The sequence below is a fragment of the Eurosta solidaginis genome, chromosome 2 (assembly GCF_040869045.1).
Source record: "Eurosta solidaginis isolate ZX-2024a chromosome 2, ASM4086904v1, whole genome shotgun sequence".
Taxonomy (NCBI): Eukaryota; Metazoa; Arthropoda; class Insecta; order Diptera; family Tephritidae; genus Eurosta; species Eurosta solidaginis.
The window spans coordinates 190627015-190647844 of record NC_090320.1 but is presented as its reverse complement, the minus strand read 5'-3'; the positions used below and the strand labels follow the sequence as shown (position 1 = coordinate 190647844).

The window sequence follows — 20830 nt, the reverse complement described above, 5'->3', positions numbered from 1 at the left end:
TATGCAGTATGAAATATTCCATTTGTATGGGAGGTGCCACGCCCCTTCTTACTCAGTCCTTATATTCTTAGCGGTGTTAGGGATTGATCTCATATAACTTTTTACTGAATTTCAATGTTCTTGCATGCATATTTCCAGAGTTTTGCTGTATCAAACATCCCAGTTGTATGGTAGGTGCCATGCCCCTTTTTTTTGTATTGAAGTTATGTTTAGCCTATGCCCATCCGTGGAAGGTTTCTATTGGGTTGTGTAAATTTGGTTGTGATCGGCCGATCCGTTAAGGGCGCAATCCGATTTATATCTACATACAAACATACATATTTTGAATTTTATATTTATTGTAACGAATTTACTGCAAATCCTCTTATTTGCAATCTTCTACTAACGTTCGAATCACTAAACTGTTGAATAAATAACTCCAATATTTAATAATGCAAAATGGCCTTTATTCAAGTACTTCACAATAAATAACTATACTATTGCTCGACAGATAGCGTGCTTAATCGAAACTGATTGTAGCGCCTCTACCGTTGATGCCTTTTACACTCTTTCCTCGTTGCATCTTCTAGGCGCTTCTGTTCTAGAATCTACTAGTTGGTTATCTGTTATAATTATAACTACAGACGTACGTGTATAGCTCTCATATGCGCGTGTGTTTGTGAGCGACACTTCTACAATTATATTGCATATCTCAGATAAGATATCTGCATGTGTTTGTGCGTTGCTTCTCCCTGCGTGTACGTACATATGTGTAGACATAATGATTGAAATATTCATGTGCATCAAGTCGGCTTAGAGATGGCAGTACCCCTTAGTGTTGCTAATATTCGTAACACTGTCCTCCACCTAAGTCTGATCGTCCCGATCAGACAAATCTCTCGATCTAAACGCCGCTAGCATGTCCAAATGTACCACTCTTCTACTTCGTGGTTTCCCAATGGTTTGTATGCGGTAGATGGTGTCACTGATCTTCACAACTTTGTACGGGCCTTCCCAACTGCACCGAAATTTTGATGAAACACCTTTCCGCCGGTGAGGGTTGTATAACAGTACCAAATCTCCCTCCAAGAAACCTTCCGAATTATTGTTCTGATCGTACCTGCGTTTCATCTTACTACTCATTATCCTTGATCGTTCCCTCGCACTCTGTTGTTTGGCCAATGAACTACTTTGTAGAGCTTGCTCTTGACGGATTGGCTTCACATTCTCAGTATCGTTCCGACGTTTCCCAACAGAAGAGCGCACTGGCTTGAAACCACCCTTGCATTCTTTCTGGAAAATTCTTTCAGTCGTTTTAGTGCGTCCATTAGGTTTTGTCAATGCCAGTGTTTCTCTCGCAGGTACTTTTGATTTCGCTTTATTCGGCCCATTCGATCCATCAACCTTTGACTTTCGTGGTCTCTGTCGAATCTCCTCCACCAGCACTCGCTTACTGCTGAACCATTTTTCCAAACTGAAATTAAGTGGCACATCTTGGTTCTCATAACGCATCACCCTTCTCTGCATATCGATCTTGATGTCATGGTCAACCAAGAAGTCCACTCCCAATATGACTTCATCAACAATCTCCGCCACAATGAATATGTGTAGAACCATGACCTTTCCAATTAATCTCACATACCACTTCTCCTTGGACTTGGTTATACTCGCCAGTGACCGTACGCAACCATGCTCCAGGTAACGGTTTTACTCTCCTGTTGACCAAGTCAGATCGGATTAAGGAATGAGATGCGCCCGTATCTACAGTCAGTACACGCTCCTTGCCATCCAGCTTTCCTTCGACGGCAAGACTGCTCGATTTTCTTACAATTTGCGACACAGATATCACAGGACATTCAATAGCTGGGGCAAGTTTTCGTTCCTTACATCTGACACGCTCTTGCTCATCTCCTCCAGCTTTGCGTTTACGGCCACCCACATTGTTGGAACTATTAGGACCAAGATCGCAATGACGTGCAATGTGACCGGGCTTCCCGCATTTGATAACTCTTTCACTCCGCTTTTGCGATCCTTTCAGCGCCTCCAATATTGCGTCTACCCACTCTGGCCTTTCTACTTCCACACGGCGTGCTTTGAAAACTGGCTTACACAGAAGCGACGCTGTTTCCTGAATCCGAGCTTGTGACACCGTTTCTGCGAATGTTGGCTTTAGGTTTGCGTATGTAGCTAGCTTTGTTTCGACGTCCCGTATGCCATTTATAAAGCTCTGAATCTTTACCCTTTCAGTGTATTACACGGGTGCGTCCGCATTCGCTAAATGTGCCAGCCTTTCAACATCCGACGCAAACTGTTGCAATGTTTCACCAGGCTTCTGGAATCGGTTCAGTAACTCCATTGGGTATATCTGTCTCCTATGCTCAGTTCCGTATCGTCTCTCTAGAGCACCCATCAATGCTTCATAACAGTTCCGTTCGCCCTCTGGAATGGTTTGTAAAATCTCAGCTGCAGGCCCTTTCAATGCCATGAACTGTGCAGCAACTTTATCTTCAGCATTCCAGTTCGGTTTTCTCAAACTGTAGCTTAAAGGCCTGGAAAGGAACAGTGCCGTCAAAGGATGGTGTTTTTACTTTTGGATTACTCGCTGAAACTGTTGGGCGATTTATTTGCAACTCCTGTATACGACCTCTCAAAGCATCCACCTCGGCTTCGATTTTTTCCTCAAACTGCGTTATTTTCTCGTCCATACGCGCTTCGAGTTTTGCTGATATACACGCCTCCTGCGCTTCGAGTTGTACTGTTATGCGTGCCTCTTGTTCTTTCAGTTGTGTTTCCATCTTTGATGTAATCTGTGTCGACATTTCTGAAATACGCGTTTCTTGTGCTTCGATCGTTGATGTTATTCGTATCTCTTGGGATTCCATCTTGGATGTTATACGGCTCTCCTGCGATTCCATATATCGTTAGATTAATGTGAAAATGTGCTAAGTCACTTTTTACGAATTTTACAGGAGACGAAAAAAAACTAAATAATTTTTGAAATAACCTTTTTTTTTGAAAACTGTGAATGAGGATACCTTAGTTGCAATACTTTTGAGTGTAGAAGCTTTGAAAAAGATAAATAAAAATCATGATTCAATCACAAGAGGTTTGCTCGACAGACACATTTTTTGACAATTGCAGCCATTTTGCTCCCAAATCGAATTGACATCCGTTAACTGTGTTGTTTCTTTGGGAATTTTTGAAAAATAATAGTAGTATAAATAGGAAGCAATTAGTTTACAAATACCCGATAAGTACTTAACTGCATAATTCCTTACAACATTTATTTTAATTTTATGATGAATTTATTAACTATGCCATGATCTATTAGTGTGGCTGAACATAGGTTTTATGAAAAGTACGGACACCAAGGAATCGTGCATTTTCGTATACCTATGAACATAAAAACCTAAACTAATTCAAAATTCATCGTTCAACGTCAAAACCTCGACTATTAAATCGATTCACGTAAAAATGTCATTAGTAAACAATGGAGATGCCATAACGAAATGTACTCATTGGGCATGTTAACCTTCTGTTCTATTAATTCCGTATGTTCGGAACATTCGTCTTCATTTTAGAATTTGGATAATCGGATTATATTTGGAATATTATGCATATTCGGAGCTCGTGAGGTAGTATCAAATGAACGTATTCCGAATATTCTAAATTAACGGTTTATCCGGAACGTTTCCATGAATACTTAACGGAAAAGAGCTTTCCGAAATTTCAGAATAAAAAGGTGAATACTCCCTGTGTAGCAGGACCGAACAAAAGCTTAACTCTTCTGTGAAAGTCAAGGTAGGTATAAAGTTCTAAGACAATAAGCCATTTGCTTTTATTTTTGTTTTTGTCAGTTCATTGCGGCTACTGAGTAGCATATCACCCAATGTCGGCTGCCTGTTCAAAATCATGCTATCTCAAAATATTTTTCAAAATTTTCCCAATTCAGGATTTGTCACAAAATCGCCCTATATTAGAGTTAGATTGAAGAACGATTCATCACATAATACTTTTCATTAACTACCTATTATGACAAAATGCATTCAACTTATGCTCATGTAGGGAGTTCTGGAAACAAATTTTGAGATAGTGCATTTTTGAATAAAATTCTAACATACGGCATTCTTCAAACAATTTCTGAAAGAAGGACCAAACCAACATAACACGAAATATTTAAACGAAAATGAATTATTTCCCCCAAAATCTATTGGCATTTATAAATTTATTATCACTACTAATATACTACCAAAGATACTTGTCTACTACAATTTCACTGAAGGGGATTAAATTATTCCCCGTTTTCCTTACTTCGTAAAAGCAACCCGTCCAGATTTTTCAATTTGGGAGTGTCAAAGATCTGTCATCATTGAAGAACAAACCTCTAGTAATTGAATCATGAATAAAAATCATGCATGCTAACCCAGCAGCTATTTTACGACAGCATAATTTCCTCACTCAAAACAAATTTTTTCTCCTGACTTAGCACTTTTTACTCAATATGTTTCCCCATTACTCCTCCCCTTTAATGATTGAAATATAACACTAAAATTATATATTTGACAAAAAATACTATTTATTTGTCAAACTATTTCTAACTATTGGCGGCCACCGTGGTGTGATGGTAGCGTGCTCCGCCTACCACACCGAATGCCCTGGGTTCACACCCCGGGCAAAGCAACATCAAAATTTTAGAAAAAAGGTTTTTCAATTAGAAGAAAATTTTTCTAAGCGGGGTCGCCCCTCGGCAGTGTTTGGCAAGCAGTGAAAACTCATCTGCCTCGCAGATACCGTTCGGGGTCGGCATAAAACAAGTAGGTCCCCTCCCGCCAATTTGTAGGAAAAATTAAAAAAAAGGAGCACGACGTAAATTCGAAGAGAAGCTCGGCCTAAAATATCTTCGGAGGTTATCGCGCCTTACATTTCTTTATTTATTTTATTTCTAACGGTTCTGATCTGGACTCTTTTGCCGGATGGTGCACAAGCAATAACTTATTTTTAAATTCAAACAAATGCTGTGTTGTGTCTTATTCTATAAAGACAACTGCCACATACTTTATCTACAAACTAAATGCTAAATCTCTTAATCGTTGTCAAGAGAGTAATGACTTGGGTGTAATTTTTGACTCCAAACTCTCTTTTTCAAGTCACACTGATTTCGTTGTTTCAAAATTTGTTGCAATGGTTGGGTTCAGTAGACGTAACACCAGTGACTTTAAGGACCTTATGACGTTGAAGGCACTTTATATATCCTTGGTCAGAAGTGGTATTGAATATTGCTCAATAATATGGAATCCTTTCTATGAATCTAACTCCTATAAAATTGAGAAAGTTCCAAAAATTTTTTACAAAATTGCTTTACGTATGCTTCACTGGCCAGACGGCCTCCCATCATATACCAGCAGGCACAAATTGCTTGGTTCTCCGGTTTTGCATGACAGAAGAACTTTTATCTCACTCATGCTTGCCTATAATGTATAAACTTTAGCACGAATTGCTCTGATTTATCTACTTTGTTCATTCCATATATTCCACTGCGTGATCTTCGGCATAATAGATTATTTATCGAAATAACTTATAAAACGAATTATGCTATGAATGAACCTATAACTAGGACTATACATCTAGCAAATCGATTCAGTAGTGTTATTAATTTTAATAACAGCTTATATAAGTTTAAGCTTGAATTGTTTTCTATTTTTAACTAGTCTTTAAGAAAGTATGTAGGTATCGACATGTAAGAATTGAAGTAGATTATAGTCAGCGCAAAGCATTTATCATACACCAAAGGCATGTCTCAATTGGGTAAATCCAATTTCAAGGGGTTGTGTTTACAACCCTCCCAAGGGGTTGCCAGCACAATATATAGCTTCTCCAACCCAATTGTCAACTCACCTAACCATGGCCAATCCTGTTTCATTGACAGCCGAGGCTCTGGCGACCGCAAGTTCCTCATGGAACTAGGGGGTGGGGAGGGCGGTATGGCGTATAAGGTTTAATGTGGTCATATAAATCGTTCCCGAGATGGTCAATCAACTAGTACCTTAATAGTGCTTTGTTACCGGAACGTACCGGATCTATATCCGGCAAAGGACCATCAACATCGGTAACACTCCCGAAAGTGTCTTTATCGTTAATACAACAACAACAACAACAAAGCATGTACTTTTAGACTGAATGAATTAAATAAATAAATAAAATGCGTGCACAAAGAAATGACTAGTAATTCAGATTGATATTACTGACAGGTTGACTTAGCACATTTTTTTTTAACAGCTGAGGACTTAGCACATTTACACATCATTGTCCACAGCACGTAAAAATGAAAAATTTAAATATTTTTCTTTTGTGATCGATGTTTTTTGAATTCAGTTTTAAAACTGCATTAAAATACAATTTTTCAAAAAAAGTGACTTAGCACATTTTCACATTAAGCTAACGATATGTCTTCTGTTCTGCCAGTTGAGATGACACTGTAGATGTTTGAGAAGATATTGTAGCTAAAATCATGTTCAAGTCTGTGGTCGTTACTGTCTGCGATGTTTCACGTTTCTCTTCAATTTTTGTTGTCTCCTCGCCATCAAGAGGAAAGACATACTCTTCCACGTTAATTCCCTCTAGTTTCATTGCCTTTCATAGTCGTGCATGAAGTTCGAGTTTATTGCCGGTTGTATTCAATTCACGGCTCTGCAACTCCATTTTCAGTTGCTGGATCTTCAATTCACTCCACTTTGCCATGTCCAAGCTGTATTCGAAGTCTTCGGAATTTATTCAACAATTCCTCTTCTGACACCAATTGTAACGAATTTACTGCAAATCCTCCTATTTGCAATCTTCTACTAACGTTCGAATCACTAAACTGTTGAATAAATAACTCCAATATTTAATAATCCAAAATGGCCTTTATTCAAGTACTTCACAATAAATAACTCTACTATTGCTCGACAGATAGCGTGCTTATTCGAAACTGATTGTAGCGCCTCTACCGTTTATGCCTTTTATACTCTTTGCTTTCCTCGTTGCATCTTCTAGGCGCTTCTGTTCTAGAATCTACTAGTTGGTTATCTGTTATAATTATAACTACAGATGTACGTGTATAGCTCTCATATGCGCGTGTGTTTGTGAGCGACACTTCCACAATTATATTGCATATCTCAGATAAGATATCTGCATGTGTTTGTGCGTTGCTTCTCCCTGCGTGTACGTACATATGTTTAGACATAATGATTTAATTATTGATGTGCATCAAGTCACTGCTTAGCATCGGCTTAGAGATGGCAGTACCCCTTAGGGTTGCTAATATGCGTAACAATATGTATGTATAAGGATAGAAGATGTAGATAGACTGAGGTTAACAAACAATTTTAACGGCGGCAGATTACTAAACGTCCAAAAGGAATAACAGCCAAATCCAAATCTACAGTCAAACTTTAGCTGTTAAAATAACTTAAGTTTGTACGGCAGCCATAGTTCTGAAAAATCCCATTTGTAGTGAAGGTGACACGCCCCCTTTTCCCCAATTCCACATTTTACTGAAGGTGTCATATAGCTCCTTACCAATTTTCATTATCTTACCATTACTACATCCAGAGTATGATATATTCCATTTGTATGGGAGGTACCACGCCCCACATTTTCTTGGTGGTGTTGGGATTGACCTCATATAACTCCTTACTGAATTTCAATGTTCTAGCTTCAATACCTTCAGAGTTATGCAGTACCAAAGATTCCAGGTGTATGGGAGGTGCCACGCCCCACATTTTCTTGGTGGTGTTGGGATTGACCTCATATAACCCCTTACTGAATTTCAAGGTTCTAGCTTCAATACCTTCAGAGTTATGCAGTACCAAAGATTCCAGATGTATGGGAGGTGCCACGCCCTTTTTATGTATCGACATTATTTTTAGCCTACGACTATCCTTGGGGGTGTCTAGTGGGCGGTGCAAATTTGGTTGTGATCGGTCGATCCGTTTAGGACGCAGGAGGTGTCATATAGCTCCTTACCAATTTTCATTATCCTACCATTACTACATCCAGAGTATGATATATTCCATTTGTATGGGAGGTGCCACGCCCCACATTTTCTTGGTGGTGTTGGGATTGACCTCATATAACTCCTTACTGAATTTCAATGTTCTAGCTTCAATACCTCCAGAGTTATGCAGTACCAAAGATTCCAGGTGTATGGGAGGTGCCACGCCCCTTTTATATATCGAAATTATTTTTAGCCTACGACCATCCTTGGGGGTGTCTAGTGGGCGGTGCAAATTTGGTTCCGTTTAGGATGCAACCCGAAAGGAAAGGTTTCAATATACATATATTTATAGCAACAGAAGCACAGCACACAAGTTTGCAAACGAAAAATTGTAAACAAGCATCTTCTTCTTGCTCTTTTGTAGGCGTATTTACGCCTAGCGACCATTGAAGTACATGTGATCGACATCAAAGCGTACAGATTTAGCCTGCAGCGTCTGTTGTTGTTGTAGCAGTGCTTCGCTCCATCCAATAGGTGCGACCGATCACAAATTGTGACCAATATCCTCTAACGGGAGTCCAAGGAAACTTGCTGTTTCAATAGGGGTGGACCATAATGAGAGGGGTGTTAGAGGCGTTGGTTCCACAATACAGTTGAAGAGATTGTTGGTGTCATGTGGGGACACGTTACAAGTAGGACATATGTTTTGTATGTCGGGGTTGATTCTGGACAGGTAAGAGTTTAACCTGTTACAGTATCCAGATCGAAGTTGAGCTCTTCATCCTGATCATTTCGGTATACTTATTGGTGGATGGACGTGTCGGAGCTCGCACCGTAGTAGGATAATCACCCAAAAAGGATTCAGCGAACCCACCAAAACACGGAATGAGGAAATTGAGCTTCACTATCCTGATGATGAGGGAAGCTCGGCCTTAAATCTCTTCGGAGGTTATCGCGCCTTACATTTATATTTTTTATGCTGATGATGTAAGCCAATAAATGATTAAAAATTAAATTATTTAAATTCGTTAAGTGATTAAAAATCATTAAAATTTAATTATTAAAATTATCCAATAAATGATTAAAAATTATTAAAATTATTCACTTCTCTAAATTTACCTTTAAATTTGTAAGAAAAGAAAGCTACAAACTGATTTTTATTTGAGAAAAGTTTACTATATAGCGCAAGCTATTTTATCTCATAAACAGTGGAAATATTTTTTAATTAGGAGAACTCTTTACATAAAGTAAAAGTAACTTCAGAATAGAGCAAATTGAAGACGCGATAACGCAGCTAAAGGGTACAGTTAACGCGCAAATAGAACAAATGCGAACCATGAGTACTAAGATAAACTAATTAGAAGTCCTCCTTATGAAATGGTAAATTCTAATAATTCTATCAGCCTGACTGAGGCAGCCGTACAAGAGATAAATAGGTTGCCTAATAGTGTCAAAACCCTACCAACCTTCGAAGGCAATCCCGTCCACTTTATTTCGTAGGTTCATAACATCGAGTCGACATTAAGGGACTACGATGTAGTAAAGACAAAACTGATTTATCGGGCCATCCTTCGTCAAATTATTATTTTCGATGAGGATTGGGAAAAACTAAAAGTTGATTGTCACTGCACTACGCAGACAAACGTGATTTAAGGACCCTTGAACATGAACTAGGATCATTCCCACAGAATCAGCCCCTATCCAGAATCAGCCCCGACATATGTACATATATATACATAATATATGTCCTGCTTGTAACGTTTCCACACATGACACCAACCATCTTTTTAATTGCAATGTGGAACCTACGCCTCTAACACCCCTTTCTCTTTGGTACACCTCTGTTGGAACTGCAAGTTTCTTCGGACTACCGTGAGAGGATATTGATGACAATTTGTGAGTAGTCACTCCTATTGGATGGGCGAAGCGCTGCTACAACAACAACAACAAATTGAAACCTGAAACCAAAACTGGCTAGGAATGACGGAAAATCGTTTGAAATGAATTCTTTTAAATATGAGTTCTAACTAAATAAAATGGATTTCAAATAAAAAATGATTTATAAAATCGGTGTTTTTTGCGGCAACGCACGGGAGAATATGCTACATCTCTTCCAGAGTCACTTCAGAAATCATAAATTGTACTTCAGAATAGTCACTTGTACTGCAGAAACCGTAAAAGGTGTTTCATAATGAACGTACAGCTCTTAAAAAAAATTGGGTGCTGTCCGTGAACAACATTTTCTGCAGCTTAAAAGTACAGTATAAATCTTTTGAAGTACAACTGAAGCACAATAAGTGGTTTCTTAAGTACAATTGAAATTGACTTTTCTTAAATATATTTTACGACTTCTGAAGTACATTTGGCCATTCTGAAGTCCATTTTATCGTTTCTGAATTACATATGATTAATCTGAAGTACATTTTACCGCTTCTGAATAATAATTTATAGTTTCTGAAGTACACTTGAAAAAGGTGTAGTATAAAATATTTTTAAAACTACAAAAAATATTTAAACATTTTCACTTAATAAATATCAGAAATTCAGCCGTTTTACGAAAACTCACCGTTTTTCCGACACAAACCAACTTAATTTTTATATAAACGACTTTAAATACTTACCAACACGCTTTTTAAATAAAATATTTATAGTTTTTAATTTAAACGTTTGTATTTATTTTTTATTGGATAATTGTGATTAAAACATTTAGAGCTGCTATTGCTGAACAATTGTACATTTCTATTTCGATTATTATAATGTATGCATATTTGTATGTAATTAGGTATGTGACTATTAGTAAAATTCAAGATAATTTTTAAAACAACTTAAATAATTTTTGTTATTATGTGTTTACTTTCAATCATTGGTGAATACTGTTTTTTTTTTTCTTGATTTGCCTGTTAATTGTTTCCTAAGCGTTTTGCACAGCTTTTACAATAACATTTTTGTGTGGGTCTGTTTTCCATGACTGGCATTGCTTAACTATTTTTCATAAATTTTTTACATGTATTTGTGGGTTTCTTTAAGTTATGTTTATATATCATATTATGGTTTAATAAACATGCTTAAGAACTGTTTTCAATTTTATTATATAAAAATAATTTTTATATTACTACATATATATTTGCAATCATCGCCTAAAAGATGGTTAAGTGTTTGCACACATTTAATTGGCTTTGCTTTAGGTTTGGTTATGTTAAGTAGTTATGACTCTTGTTACTACCAGGAGAGTATACATTTTTGTACAAGTTTTGGATATACAAATTATGTGCATGTACCATGTATTTATATACATATTTTTATGATTACAAAAGTTACATGTATGAAATAAATTTGTGTAACCAAGTCGTTCGCTTTATAATTAAATAATTTGTACCGCACAAGTACTCGAACTCGAGGGGAAATTTTTCAGCTTTGCTTTATCAACGCTTAAATTCATTAGCTTCAACATTTTTCTAATAAGAAATTCTTTAAGAAGAAAGTCAATTCAAGGTACAAATAAGTACACGGTTAAAAATATTAGGCTTAATATGAAACTTTTTTGTTCTACTTATAAACAAATTCAAATAACAGGTACAGAGATGGAAAAAAAGGACAACTTACTGACAAATATTAAGTCAATTATATCAGCAATACTTCAATATGTTTCTTGGAATGGTGGACCCTATAAAAATAACAGTCAGGTTTGCCGTTTGGATACATTTTTAGTGATACAAAGATAAAAAACAGCTCAAATAGATACATTTTTAAGTTGGAAGGTTCAATCAAAGTTTGAAAACAAAAAATGCAATTTTATGACATATTAAATTTTAGAAATACATCAATGCAGCAAGTTTGAAGTACTCAAAAGAGTCTCGGAACTTTGGGGTTTTTTGGCGAGGGCGTTGATTATTTTTAACACGCTTATATTAGCTTCACTTGTATGTATGCTTGTTTCTAACTCTCTAGGCTAGGCGCGCAAAGAAGAGTTAGACCCATCTAGCGGCAATTATTGAAGACTCGCGGCAGTGGCTACAAAACGAGTTGTGCTTAATAGCGGTGACACGAACCTCTGTGCTATATTGCTATCAACATCAAATATCTAAGTCGATTGTAGATACTAAAACGGCACCATATTTTTTCAGACCTTTATTTATTTTCTGACCTTTGTGTCAGTTTCGAAGTTAAGATTTATAAGGTTTCTGCATATTTATTTCAAATATTGAATATCTTAACCGATCGACAGTGTATTTACACTATGTAACGTTATGGCAAAAGAAAATTTTTTATTTACAAAATATTTGCAGAAACGTTTCTTCTTCGTACACTTTTTCCCGGGCCTGAGTCCTGTTTTTTTCTTATATGTTCATTCTACTTATACAGAAACATTATTTCTTCTAAATAATGAATACTAGTAATGACAACTTTAGGTTGCGTTTTTGTTTAAAATAAGTATTGTTTGTTATAAAACGTAAGTATTAAGAAAAGTGAGTAAGATATAAGGAAAATCTTAACGACGTGTTAAATATAAAAAACCTTCATAACAATGAGATTTTTTTATAACTGAGCTTTTATAAAATTCAGTTGTGCGCTAGTCAAGCTAAAATATTACGGCGATATTCTGTTCAAAATATTATTAATTTCAGGATTTTTTTCTTATTTTATTTAAAACTTAGACGAAATGACTCAAAATGTATCAAGATACAAATTGAAAAATATGGATACATTTTTTGAGGAATAATACACCTTTGGATACAAAGGATAAGTTTTTATTTGCAAGTTTATATATACACAACAAAATGTAGGCGTTCGATAGACAAAAAAAAAAAAAAAAATAAATGAAAGTCGAAAAGCAATTAGCAGGAAAAGTACGCTCATAATGAATTTCCAGCTTTTTCCCGCTGAACAGTGTAACTGTCAAGGGAAAAATTTAAATTAAAAAACCTACAAAGCTTGGGTACAAATCGGGACCTTTACTTCTTTTTCTTTTGCCAAATCAATACAATTTCAGTTTATTAATTTTCCAATACAACTTGCCACAAACTATGTTTTCCTGTAGGTGATAGTTTTTCGACACAAATCATTGCCATAAGGAAGTGTTTTTAGTTTTTTGTTTGGTCATCCATCATTTGCAGTTAACGTCTGCTGTGGCCATTGTGAAGAATTGCTGTCACGTAACAAATTTTCAGCAGCTTATTTTATGGTTAAAAAAAAAGGTAAAATTAATTTCTTTTGTTCGAATTGATTGTATGTATTCAAATGTGCTTTGAGCAGAAAAAATCTTTGTGATCGTGAAATATTTTGGTTGTTGATTCCGTTAGAATGAAATTGGTGAAACTTCAGCGAATCTATTAATATTAAAAAAAAAATAATAATAATAATAAAAAATATTAACGTGAAACTTTGCATCCTCACACAAAGTACCTACCTATTTTTTATTTTATATTTATCGTAAAAATCGCTTAGGTCTTTATCTTATACAGCCGATTATTTGGAGATTACGAATGGGATAAGATTATTGTTCAGCCCCATTCATGAAAGGTATGAAGTCCCGTCCTTACTTGTTTTTCTCAAATCTATTACTAAATTCTTCAGTTCTTCTGTGCAAGGTTTAGTCCGGGCTATTTAATAATATTTTATGACTCAATACCATGTATTATTATTATAATTTACTTACAATGCAATATATACGTTATAAGCATGAATTTTTAACCATTTAGATTGCAAAACTATTAACAAACACGTTTTGTTCCTATTTTTCTTTCACTTTTTCGCACATGAAATGCAAATTAGACAAACTGGCAGAAAGAGCAACCTTCAAACATGTAAGGCACGATAACTTCCGAAGATATTTTAGGCCGAGCTTCTCTTCCAATTTGAGTCGTGCTCCTTTTAATTTTTCCTACAAATTGGCGGGAGGGGACCTACTTGTTTAATGCCGACTCCGAACGGCATCTGCAAGGCAGATGAGTTTTCACGGAGAGCTTATCATGGCAGAAGTACACTCGGAGTGCTTGCCAAACACTGCCGAAGGGCGACCCCTCTAGTTTTGAAGCACTATAAACCTATGTTCCAAAGTTAGTTTAAATCTTATAGGGGCTAAAACTTTTATTAAAAGCCCGAACGCACGGGAATACATATTTGCATGGCATTGAATTCAACAAGTTGCAGCTTTTAAGTGGTTTAAAAATCTTCTTCGATTTTTGGGATTTTATTTCGCCCCTTTTCGTCATTTGACCAACATTTATTTTTTAAATGAAGAAAATCCATAATAATGCGTTAAAAAACATCGACAAATTTAACTCGACTTTAAATAAGAAATAAGAATAAAAGTTAATAGACTGCTTGATTTAAAATACAAAATCGATTTAAAAAAAGTGTCAAAACTTGACTGACTAACAAAATTTAAAATCGTAGAAATTAGCGCATAAATAATATATATATATATTTTTTTTTTTTAAATATGCCTTTTTTTGTATGAATTTCGATATACAAGAATAAAAAAAAAAAAAGGGTTTAAATTTTTGTAAAATTTTCCAAAAATATATTGACTTGAAAACACTTGAGTTCTTTTTATTATTATTTTAGTGCCGTTTTTAACGGAACTGATTTAAATAAACATAGTAAATAAGTACATGTTTTTAACTATTTTCGAAAAAATTTTTGCGCAGTATTAAAAAAAATAAAAGCACAAACCTTTAAAATCCGTAAATGCCACGTAAACCTTGAAAGCTTCTAAGGAATTTTGGAAGGTTTTTTTTTATTATTTGTGAGGCATTTGAGAGTCCGAAAGTTCTCCCTTACATAGATATAAAATAAAATTTTTTTCTAAATTAACAGCTTACTTATTTTACTTACACTTATAATGTCGTCCTAAAAAAGAATATGGGTATCTACATTTTTTTTTTTTCGAAAATGAGTTATTCAAATAGGTTAACTCCTCTTGAAAATTCGAATTAATTCATGCAGAAATATTTTTCAAATTGAAAAGAGACATACAGTTTTCGGACTTTTGCAGTATCTACACAGATTTTCTACAAGTCCTAATGAAAAATGTAGATATCTACAAATTGATAGCAGTATTTACTCTTTTTGTGGGAAATCTACGCAGATACGACTTTTTCAAAAGTGTTCTCAGTTTTTGATTGCTTTCCTTTTATAGAGAGCTGTATGTACAAAATTCTCCATACAAAATTGAAGATACTGTCCCTAGGTTTTGTAACAAATTTTGCGTTAAGCGAGAGCAGTATCAAATTGTTTTTCCATAAATAGAAAGATCACACTATAATTCCTAATTTAAGAAATAGCATATGCTGAAAAGTACAGATGCAGAAATATCTCAGTTTCAGTTGAAATGTAGATACCTACTTTCATTACTAGGACGGCAGTATATACATATGTACATACCAATGGTATTTAGTCAAACACAATCTAACTATAATAGTCATATATTTTTATTTGTTCTAATCATTTTTAATGTTCAACATCAATATACATTATATGATTTTACAATGTTACAGATAGTTAAAGACAAATATTTAAAGTGCATTAGTTGAGTTCCAATGAGCTATCCAGCTCCGCATAACGATCAAATCTCACTGAAACGATTCTTATCAGTTCTACTAAATTTGGCTGCACTCACATGATGTGTACACATAATAGGATACCTATCTATAACAAAACATTTTTCCAAATCGCTCCGTAAAATTTTGGTTTCAAATTCCAAACAAATTAGCAAGCTAAAATATTTGTTCCGCAAACTAGGCCACAAATGCGATATATTTTTTATGTAAAATAATATAGGATTTTGCATTTAAGAAGAAACTAGTATAATATTATTTAAAAGCCGGCGTCTGTAGAGCTATCAAAAGATGCGTTTTGAACCTTATAACAATCGTCCAAGACTGATATAAAAAAATTTACTTCTGTTAGGAGCTATGTGCAAAAACCAATTGCACTTCTTGTTATGGTTCTTTTATTTTTCGTATTTTGTTGTAGATACGCAAATGGAAAATGTATGGTGCATGGTTTAAAACGCATATAACATAATAATTTTATGGCCTTAATAATTTGTTTTCAGACTTAAAGTAGGAAAGGATGTATGAGCTGCCGAGCTGTCGAGTGGAAAAAATGGTAAATATCGGTCACCAAATGCAGACGTCTGTAAATGCTACCAAGTAAAAGGATTAGCCGCAAAAAAACTAACTACAAAAAACGAAATCAACAGAGCTAACTTGTGGATTCACAATTGATCGAGACAAAATATCAGGACCACAACGTTGTTGTTGCATATGTATGTTAAATTTTTTATCGGGATCTGATCAGATTCATTGGAGCTCAGCTATTCTAACTTTGTTTTTAAACATGGCTCAATTATACGGTTGGCTCATCTCATCAGCTGATTTTATTTTTTTCATTGCACTGGCGTAGGGATTGTCAAAAGGAAATGGCAAACGCAAAATGTAACCAACATATGTTTCATATGGCTTTGGAGTATTTTATTAGTAAACTCATCTTATTTAGCGCATTATTTTCCCACAACACATAAGAATTGCCCAGTTTTAGGTTTTATCTCCATTCTATTCGCCTATCACCAACAAACAGATTTTGACAATCTGAACAAAGGTATGTTGTTGCTGTAAAGATGAACCAACCATATAGTTGAACCATTCTTCACTATTATTATTTTTTTCTTTTTTTTGCTGTCTTTATGCACTACTAATATTAGTTGAAATATATATTTTTCCATCACAGACTTTCATTGAAATTCATTTCTTATTATCATCATTGACAATTCATAGCCATTCCTTATGTTCTAGGGCATACTTATGAATTTATTTAAATTTAATATTTTCTTTTTTTTCGATTGGTTAATTTATTTTTTGTTATTTGCCTACATATGTGCATATGTATGTGAAAAAGATTGACACATCTACATTTCTAGAAGATTCAGACAACGCACCACTTACACATATAATATTCTTTTTATAAGATCCTGCGCTAAGCACCAAAAGTAAAATATGAAATGCAAATACTACATATATTTTATCAAAAAGTTTATAAAACTGCCGCTCCAAAAAATTTGTTTGTTTTTTAATTGAAAACTCAGTTTCAACATTCTTGTCACTTTATAAATTTCCTATTCAAATATATATGGGGTTGGGTATAGGAAATGTAGAAACCGTAGAAAATTGTTCACAAATGTATTTTGCTGTCGCGTGTAGAAAACTTTTGACAGCAAAATAGAAAACTTTCTATGGTTTCTAGACAGAGAGAATGCTACCAATTTCACACAGAACCTTAATCGAATCACAATTTGGTTTAATGAAATAATTAAGTTTTCCTTTTCACACAGAACTACTTGCTTCATTAAGCGAACATCTGTCAGCAGCCTCAAAGAAAATTAAGCTTTTGCAAAAGATAGTAGCTGTTTCCTCCTTAACTTTTAAGACTATAAAAATTAAATGCATGCGCAAATACTCATAGAAGTTGCACCCGACAAAATATGTGCCTATTTTTGAAAAGGTCATATTATCTTTTGCAGCAAAAATAAAATTTTGAATTTTTTTCGTATTTTTCGTGAGTTATTGAAATTAATTTATTTTTGATTACCATTTGTTTCATTGACAAAAAACCGAAATATCAAACAAACCCGACTAGATATTTCACTACATTAAGCATTCAATTAAGCAATAATGAGATAATAATGAATTTGTATTTTGTACGGAAGATTGAGTTCAATAACGGCCTTAATGTAGAAAAATTGACTAGATACATGTTTCATTAAGCCTCTGTGTGAATTTGGCATAAGCCTATTGTTGAATCATGAAATTTTATTTTTAACAAACATACTTTTCCATAAATAGTAAATAACAAGTAAAAAATCTTTAGCTGTGGCCGTGCCGTAAAATGAAATACGTGAAAGCCTTTTCAGATTTACAAAAGACTTGTCATCGGCTTTCCTTCGAACCTTCGAATACAGCAGCAGCGGCTAAATACCGTCATCTGTCAAATAAAGTGCCAGTTAGCGTTAAACGGGGATGATGAAAACGGCCTAATAAATCGATGAAAAATGGACTCCCTGCCTTGCAGTAATTTTTGTTTGTTTTCTTCGCGTGTTTTTGCATAGCTCCGAATGAATTTTTTGAAAAGTGTTGACTTTACTAAAACCGTAAGCTATCAGTAAAAAAACCGGTTTTTCGTATATTTTACTTTTACGAGCCTATAACTTTGTTGGTTATGAACCGATTTTTAGTTTCTTTCCGGGGCTTCTAAGAAGAGATTTAGACCTTTCCAACGATATGTACATATATCAAAGAGAAAAACATAACACAACTAAACCACTTTTTTCCACCTCTTTTCGGTCATAGTCAACTTTTTTATAGTTATATCAACCCTGCCCCGCTTACACTCAAAAGCGATAATAACCGTAAACAACGATAAACAGTATTCTGAGTAAACAGCAATATTGGTGGTACAGCCTCTCCCAACCTGAAATCCATTAGATATAGTAGAAGTAAGATTGACATAATGGGAACAGCATTGAAGTACATAGCCGGATCCCCTGAACATGAAGTTTTGAACATAACGAAAAATAACTTGCATAATTTGAACGATAATAATATCTAATAAACAGGTTATATAAATGATCTATTCGAAAAATATATAAAATGTTGAACAAAATTAGAAAAGACGATTATGTATGTATATTTTGATGGAAACTTTATAAAATTTACAAAACCAATTTAAGCTTATAAAAGAGGAAATAATAAAGATAAGATACGTCGGTTTCCGCGTTGTGCCATCATCAGTGTCGATTTTCGTTCTGATCTGTTGTTGTCGTTTGTCCTGTATTTAAAGTTCGTAGGTACATGAGCAGGTATTGTCAAAATTTATGCTTATGTATACTTAGTTAAGCGTATGTGCTTTGTGCTCATTCAGAACCGAGGGTGGTTTTTACTGATCGATTTGTGTGGCTGACTGAGGCAGGCAAAAGTCCATAATTTTAGTCGTTTGACCTTCTTTGTGGATTTGTTGTTTTGGTGCGTTAATTGTTTTGTGTTTATAAAAATCAACAAAACAAAATAAATATGATACGCCATTTAATGGGGAAAGAAAAGCGTAGTAAATTTTGTAGTATTAACCAAAGATAAAATCGAGTTTTCAATAAATACACTAAAAAAAGAAGAAGTGCCAATTAAAAATGCCGGGGAAGCATTAAAATTATCCAAAATAAATGTAAAGTAATGCTTTGAAAATTGTGTATATGGTAAAAGTACCTATAACATTAAAAGAAACATTTGAAAAAATTATAATACGCCCTGTGAAAATAATGAAAAATACTATTTGGCAAGGTCTCCTATTCGCCGTATGTGGGGTGCTTCAATCAAATTTTATATTGGAAACCATGGAAAGAGTTCAAATATTAAAATTTTACATAAATACGACACTCTTGTGAATTGCCCACATGATGAGGAAAACTCACAAGCGCTTTTTAATATTTTTTTGGCATTGCTTCTAGATGGTTAGACACCTAAAATCATATATGTAATACTCCTATATTGCTAATAGAAAATACTCGCAATGTGTTTTGAATTCGAAATCAAAACAAGACAGCCTAAAAAATTTTTGTGATTATAGCAGCATAAGTGTGACAAGAAAAAATTCTAATTTAGGTACATTCGATTATTGAATACAAAAACAAAAACGTTTAAACAGCAATATATCGGCACTCTGATGTTTGGAAATGTACCTAGCCTTTTGTAGCAATATAGGAGTATTACATATATGCCTAAAATGCATTTTCATAAACGTAAACTCTTTAGTATAAAAAAAAGAGGCATTTTCTTAATATGTTCCTAAAAATGCACAACCCAGTGTGCTTCTGATAGCTGAGCATAAACTCAATATCAGACATAATATACAACTGGTTCAGTATCAGTGGTTCAGTATCGTACTGACAGTGATGGAGGGGGTACTGCTATTTGTGTGAGGGACTGCTAAAAGTATGCAAAAATAAATACGTCAAACAAGCATTGAAAATGGTGCGATTGAAATAGAATTGCTAGGAGGCGAAAAAACTGATTTTGTGGCAATGTACAATCGGACCGGACTAAAATTAGCTTGCGAAGATTTTTCGAATGTTGCCAATGCAAACGGAAACAAATTAGCAAAATGGCTAGACAATCCTCACCTAATGCAAATAATACCCACTAAACTGCCTTCTATAATGGTTATTTTTTGTTTCTGGACTACTTTCTGGTATCTGCATACATCACAGTAAAATTCAATGAACAATTTCCCAATTCATTGCGAACCCTAGACTACGAATCTCATCACGACGCGGTTGAGATCAATATCGTAACGAGTGAGCTAACCAAAGTTCCTCGCATAATCATTCCATGGGATAGAACGAACATTAGACTTATGAACAGCATGCTGGATGAGGAGCTGGGAAAACATACACTTCCTAATAGACAGGAACGTGAGTGTGGAGGAAATTGATCAATGCATCAAAAACATGGAAAGCGTTTTTGAAAAGGCAACAGGGAAAAGTGTTCCAATGGTGCAGCTTAGAAAGAAATGCAACCTTAACCTGCCTCAGAGTATTCTGGATTTTATTCGAGAAATGAAAAAAATTAGGAGACAAACATATATATAGAAATATACATATATATAGAGCCTCAACGTAAATCTACCCTGATTGCCATCGGGAGAAATATGGACAAAATAACGGAGCTATTGGCAATGCACGAAGATGAGTATTGGGCCAATATGTTCAAGAATATAAAAATGGATAATAGATCCTATAGGAGAGTAAAACAACTCAGCGGAGTCAAATAAAAAATTGAAATACCATCGCTGGTTGATGAGAACGGTGCAGTAATAGAGAGTGAA

General features: G+C 34.7%; 1 protein-coding gene across 5 annotated transcripts in view; it reads right to left on the bottom strand.

Moving 5' to 3' along the window:
* The window catches only part of Mnn1 (menin 1), a 326319-nt gene that overhangs the window by 6388 nt on the left and 299101 nt on the right, over positions 1-20830 (bottom strand). The window contains exon 6 of one of the 5 annotated variants that reach the window (XM_067766650.1): positions 10599-19108. The exons of 2 other annotated variants lie outside the window; for them this stretch is intronic. Coding sequence is in view for 1 of the 3 variants with exons in the window: in XM_067766649.1 (XP_067622750.1) it covers positions 17870-17938 (69 nt within the window). In the remaining 2 variants the exon portion in view is untranslated. Of the gene's footprint in view, positions 1-10598; positions 19109-20830 lie in introns of those variants that run through there. 2 more of the 5 variants (XM_067766649.1, XR_010949726.1) reach the window with 2 other exon arrangements.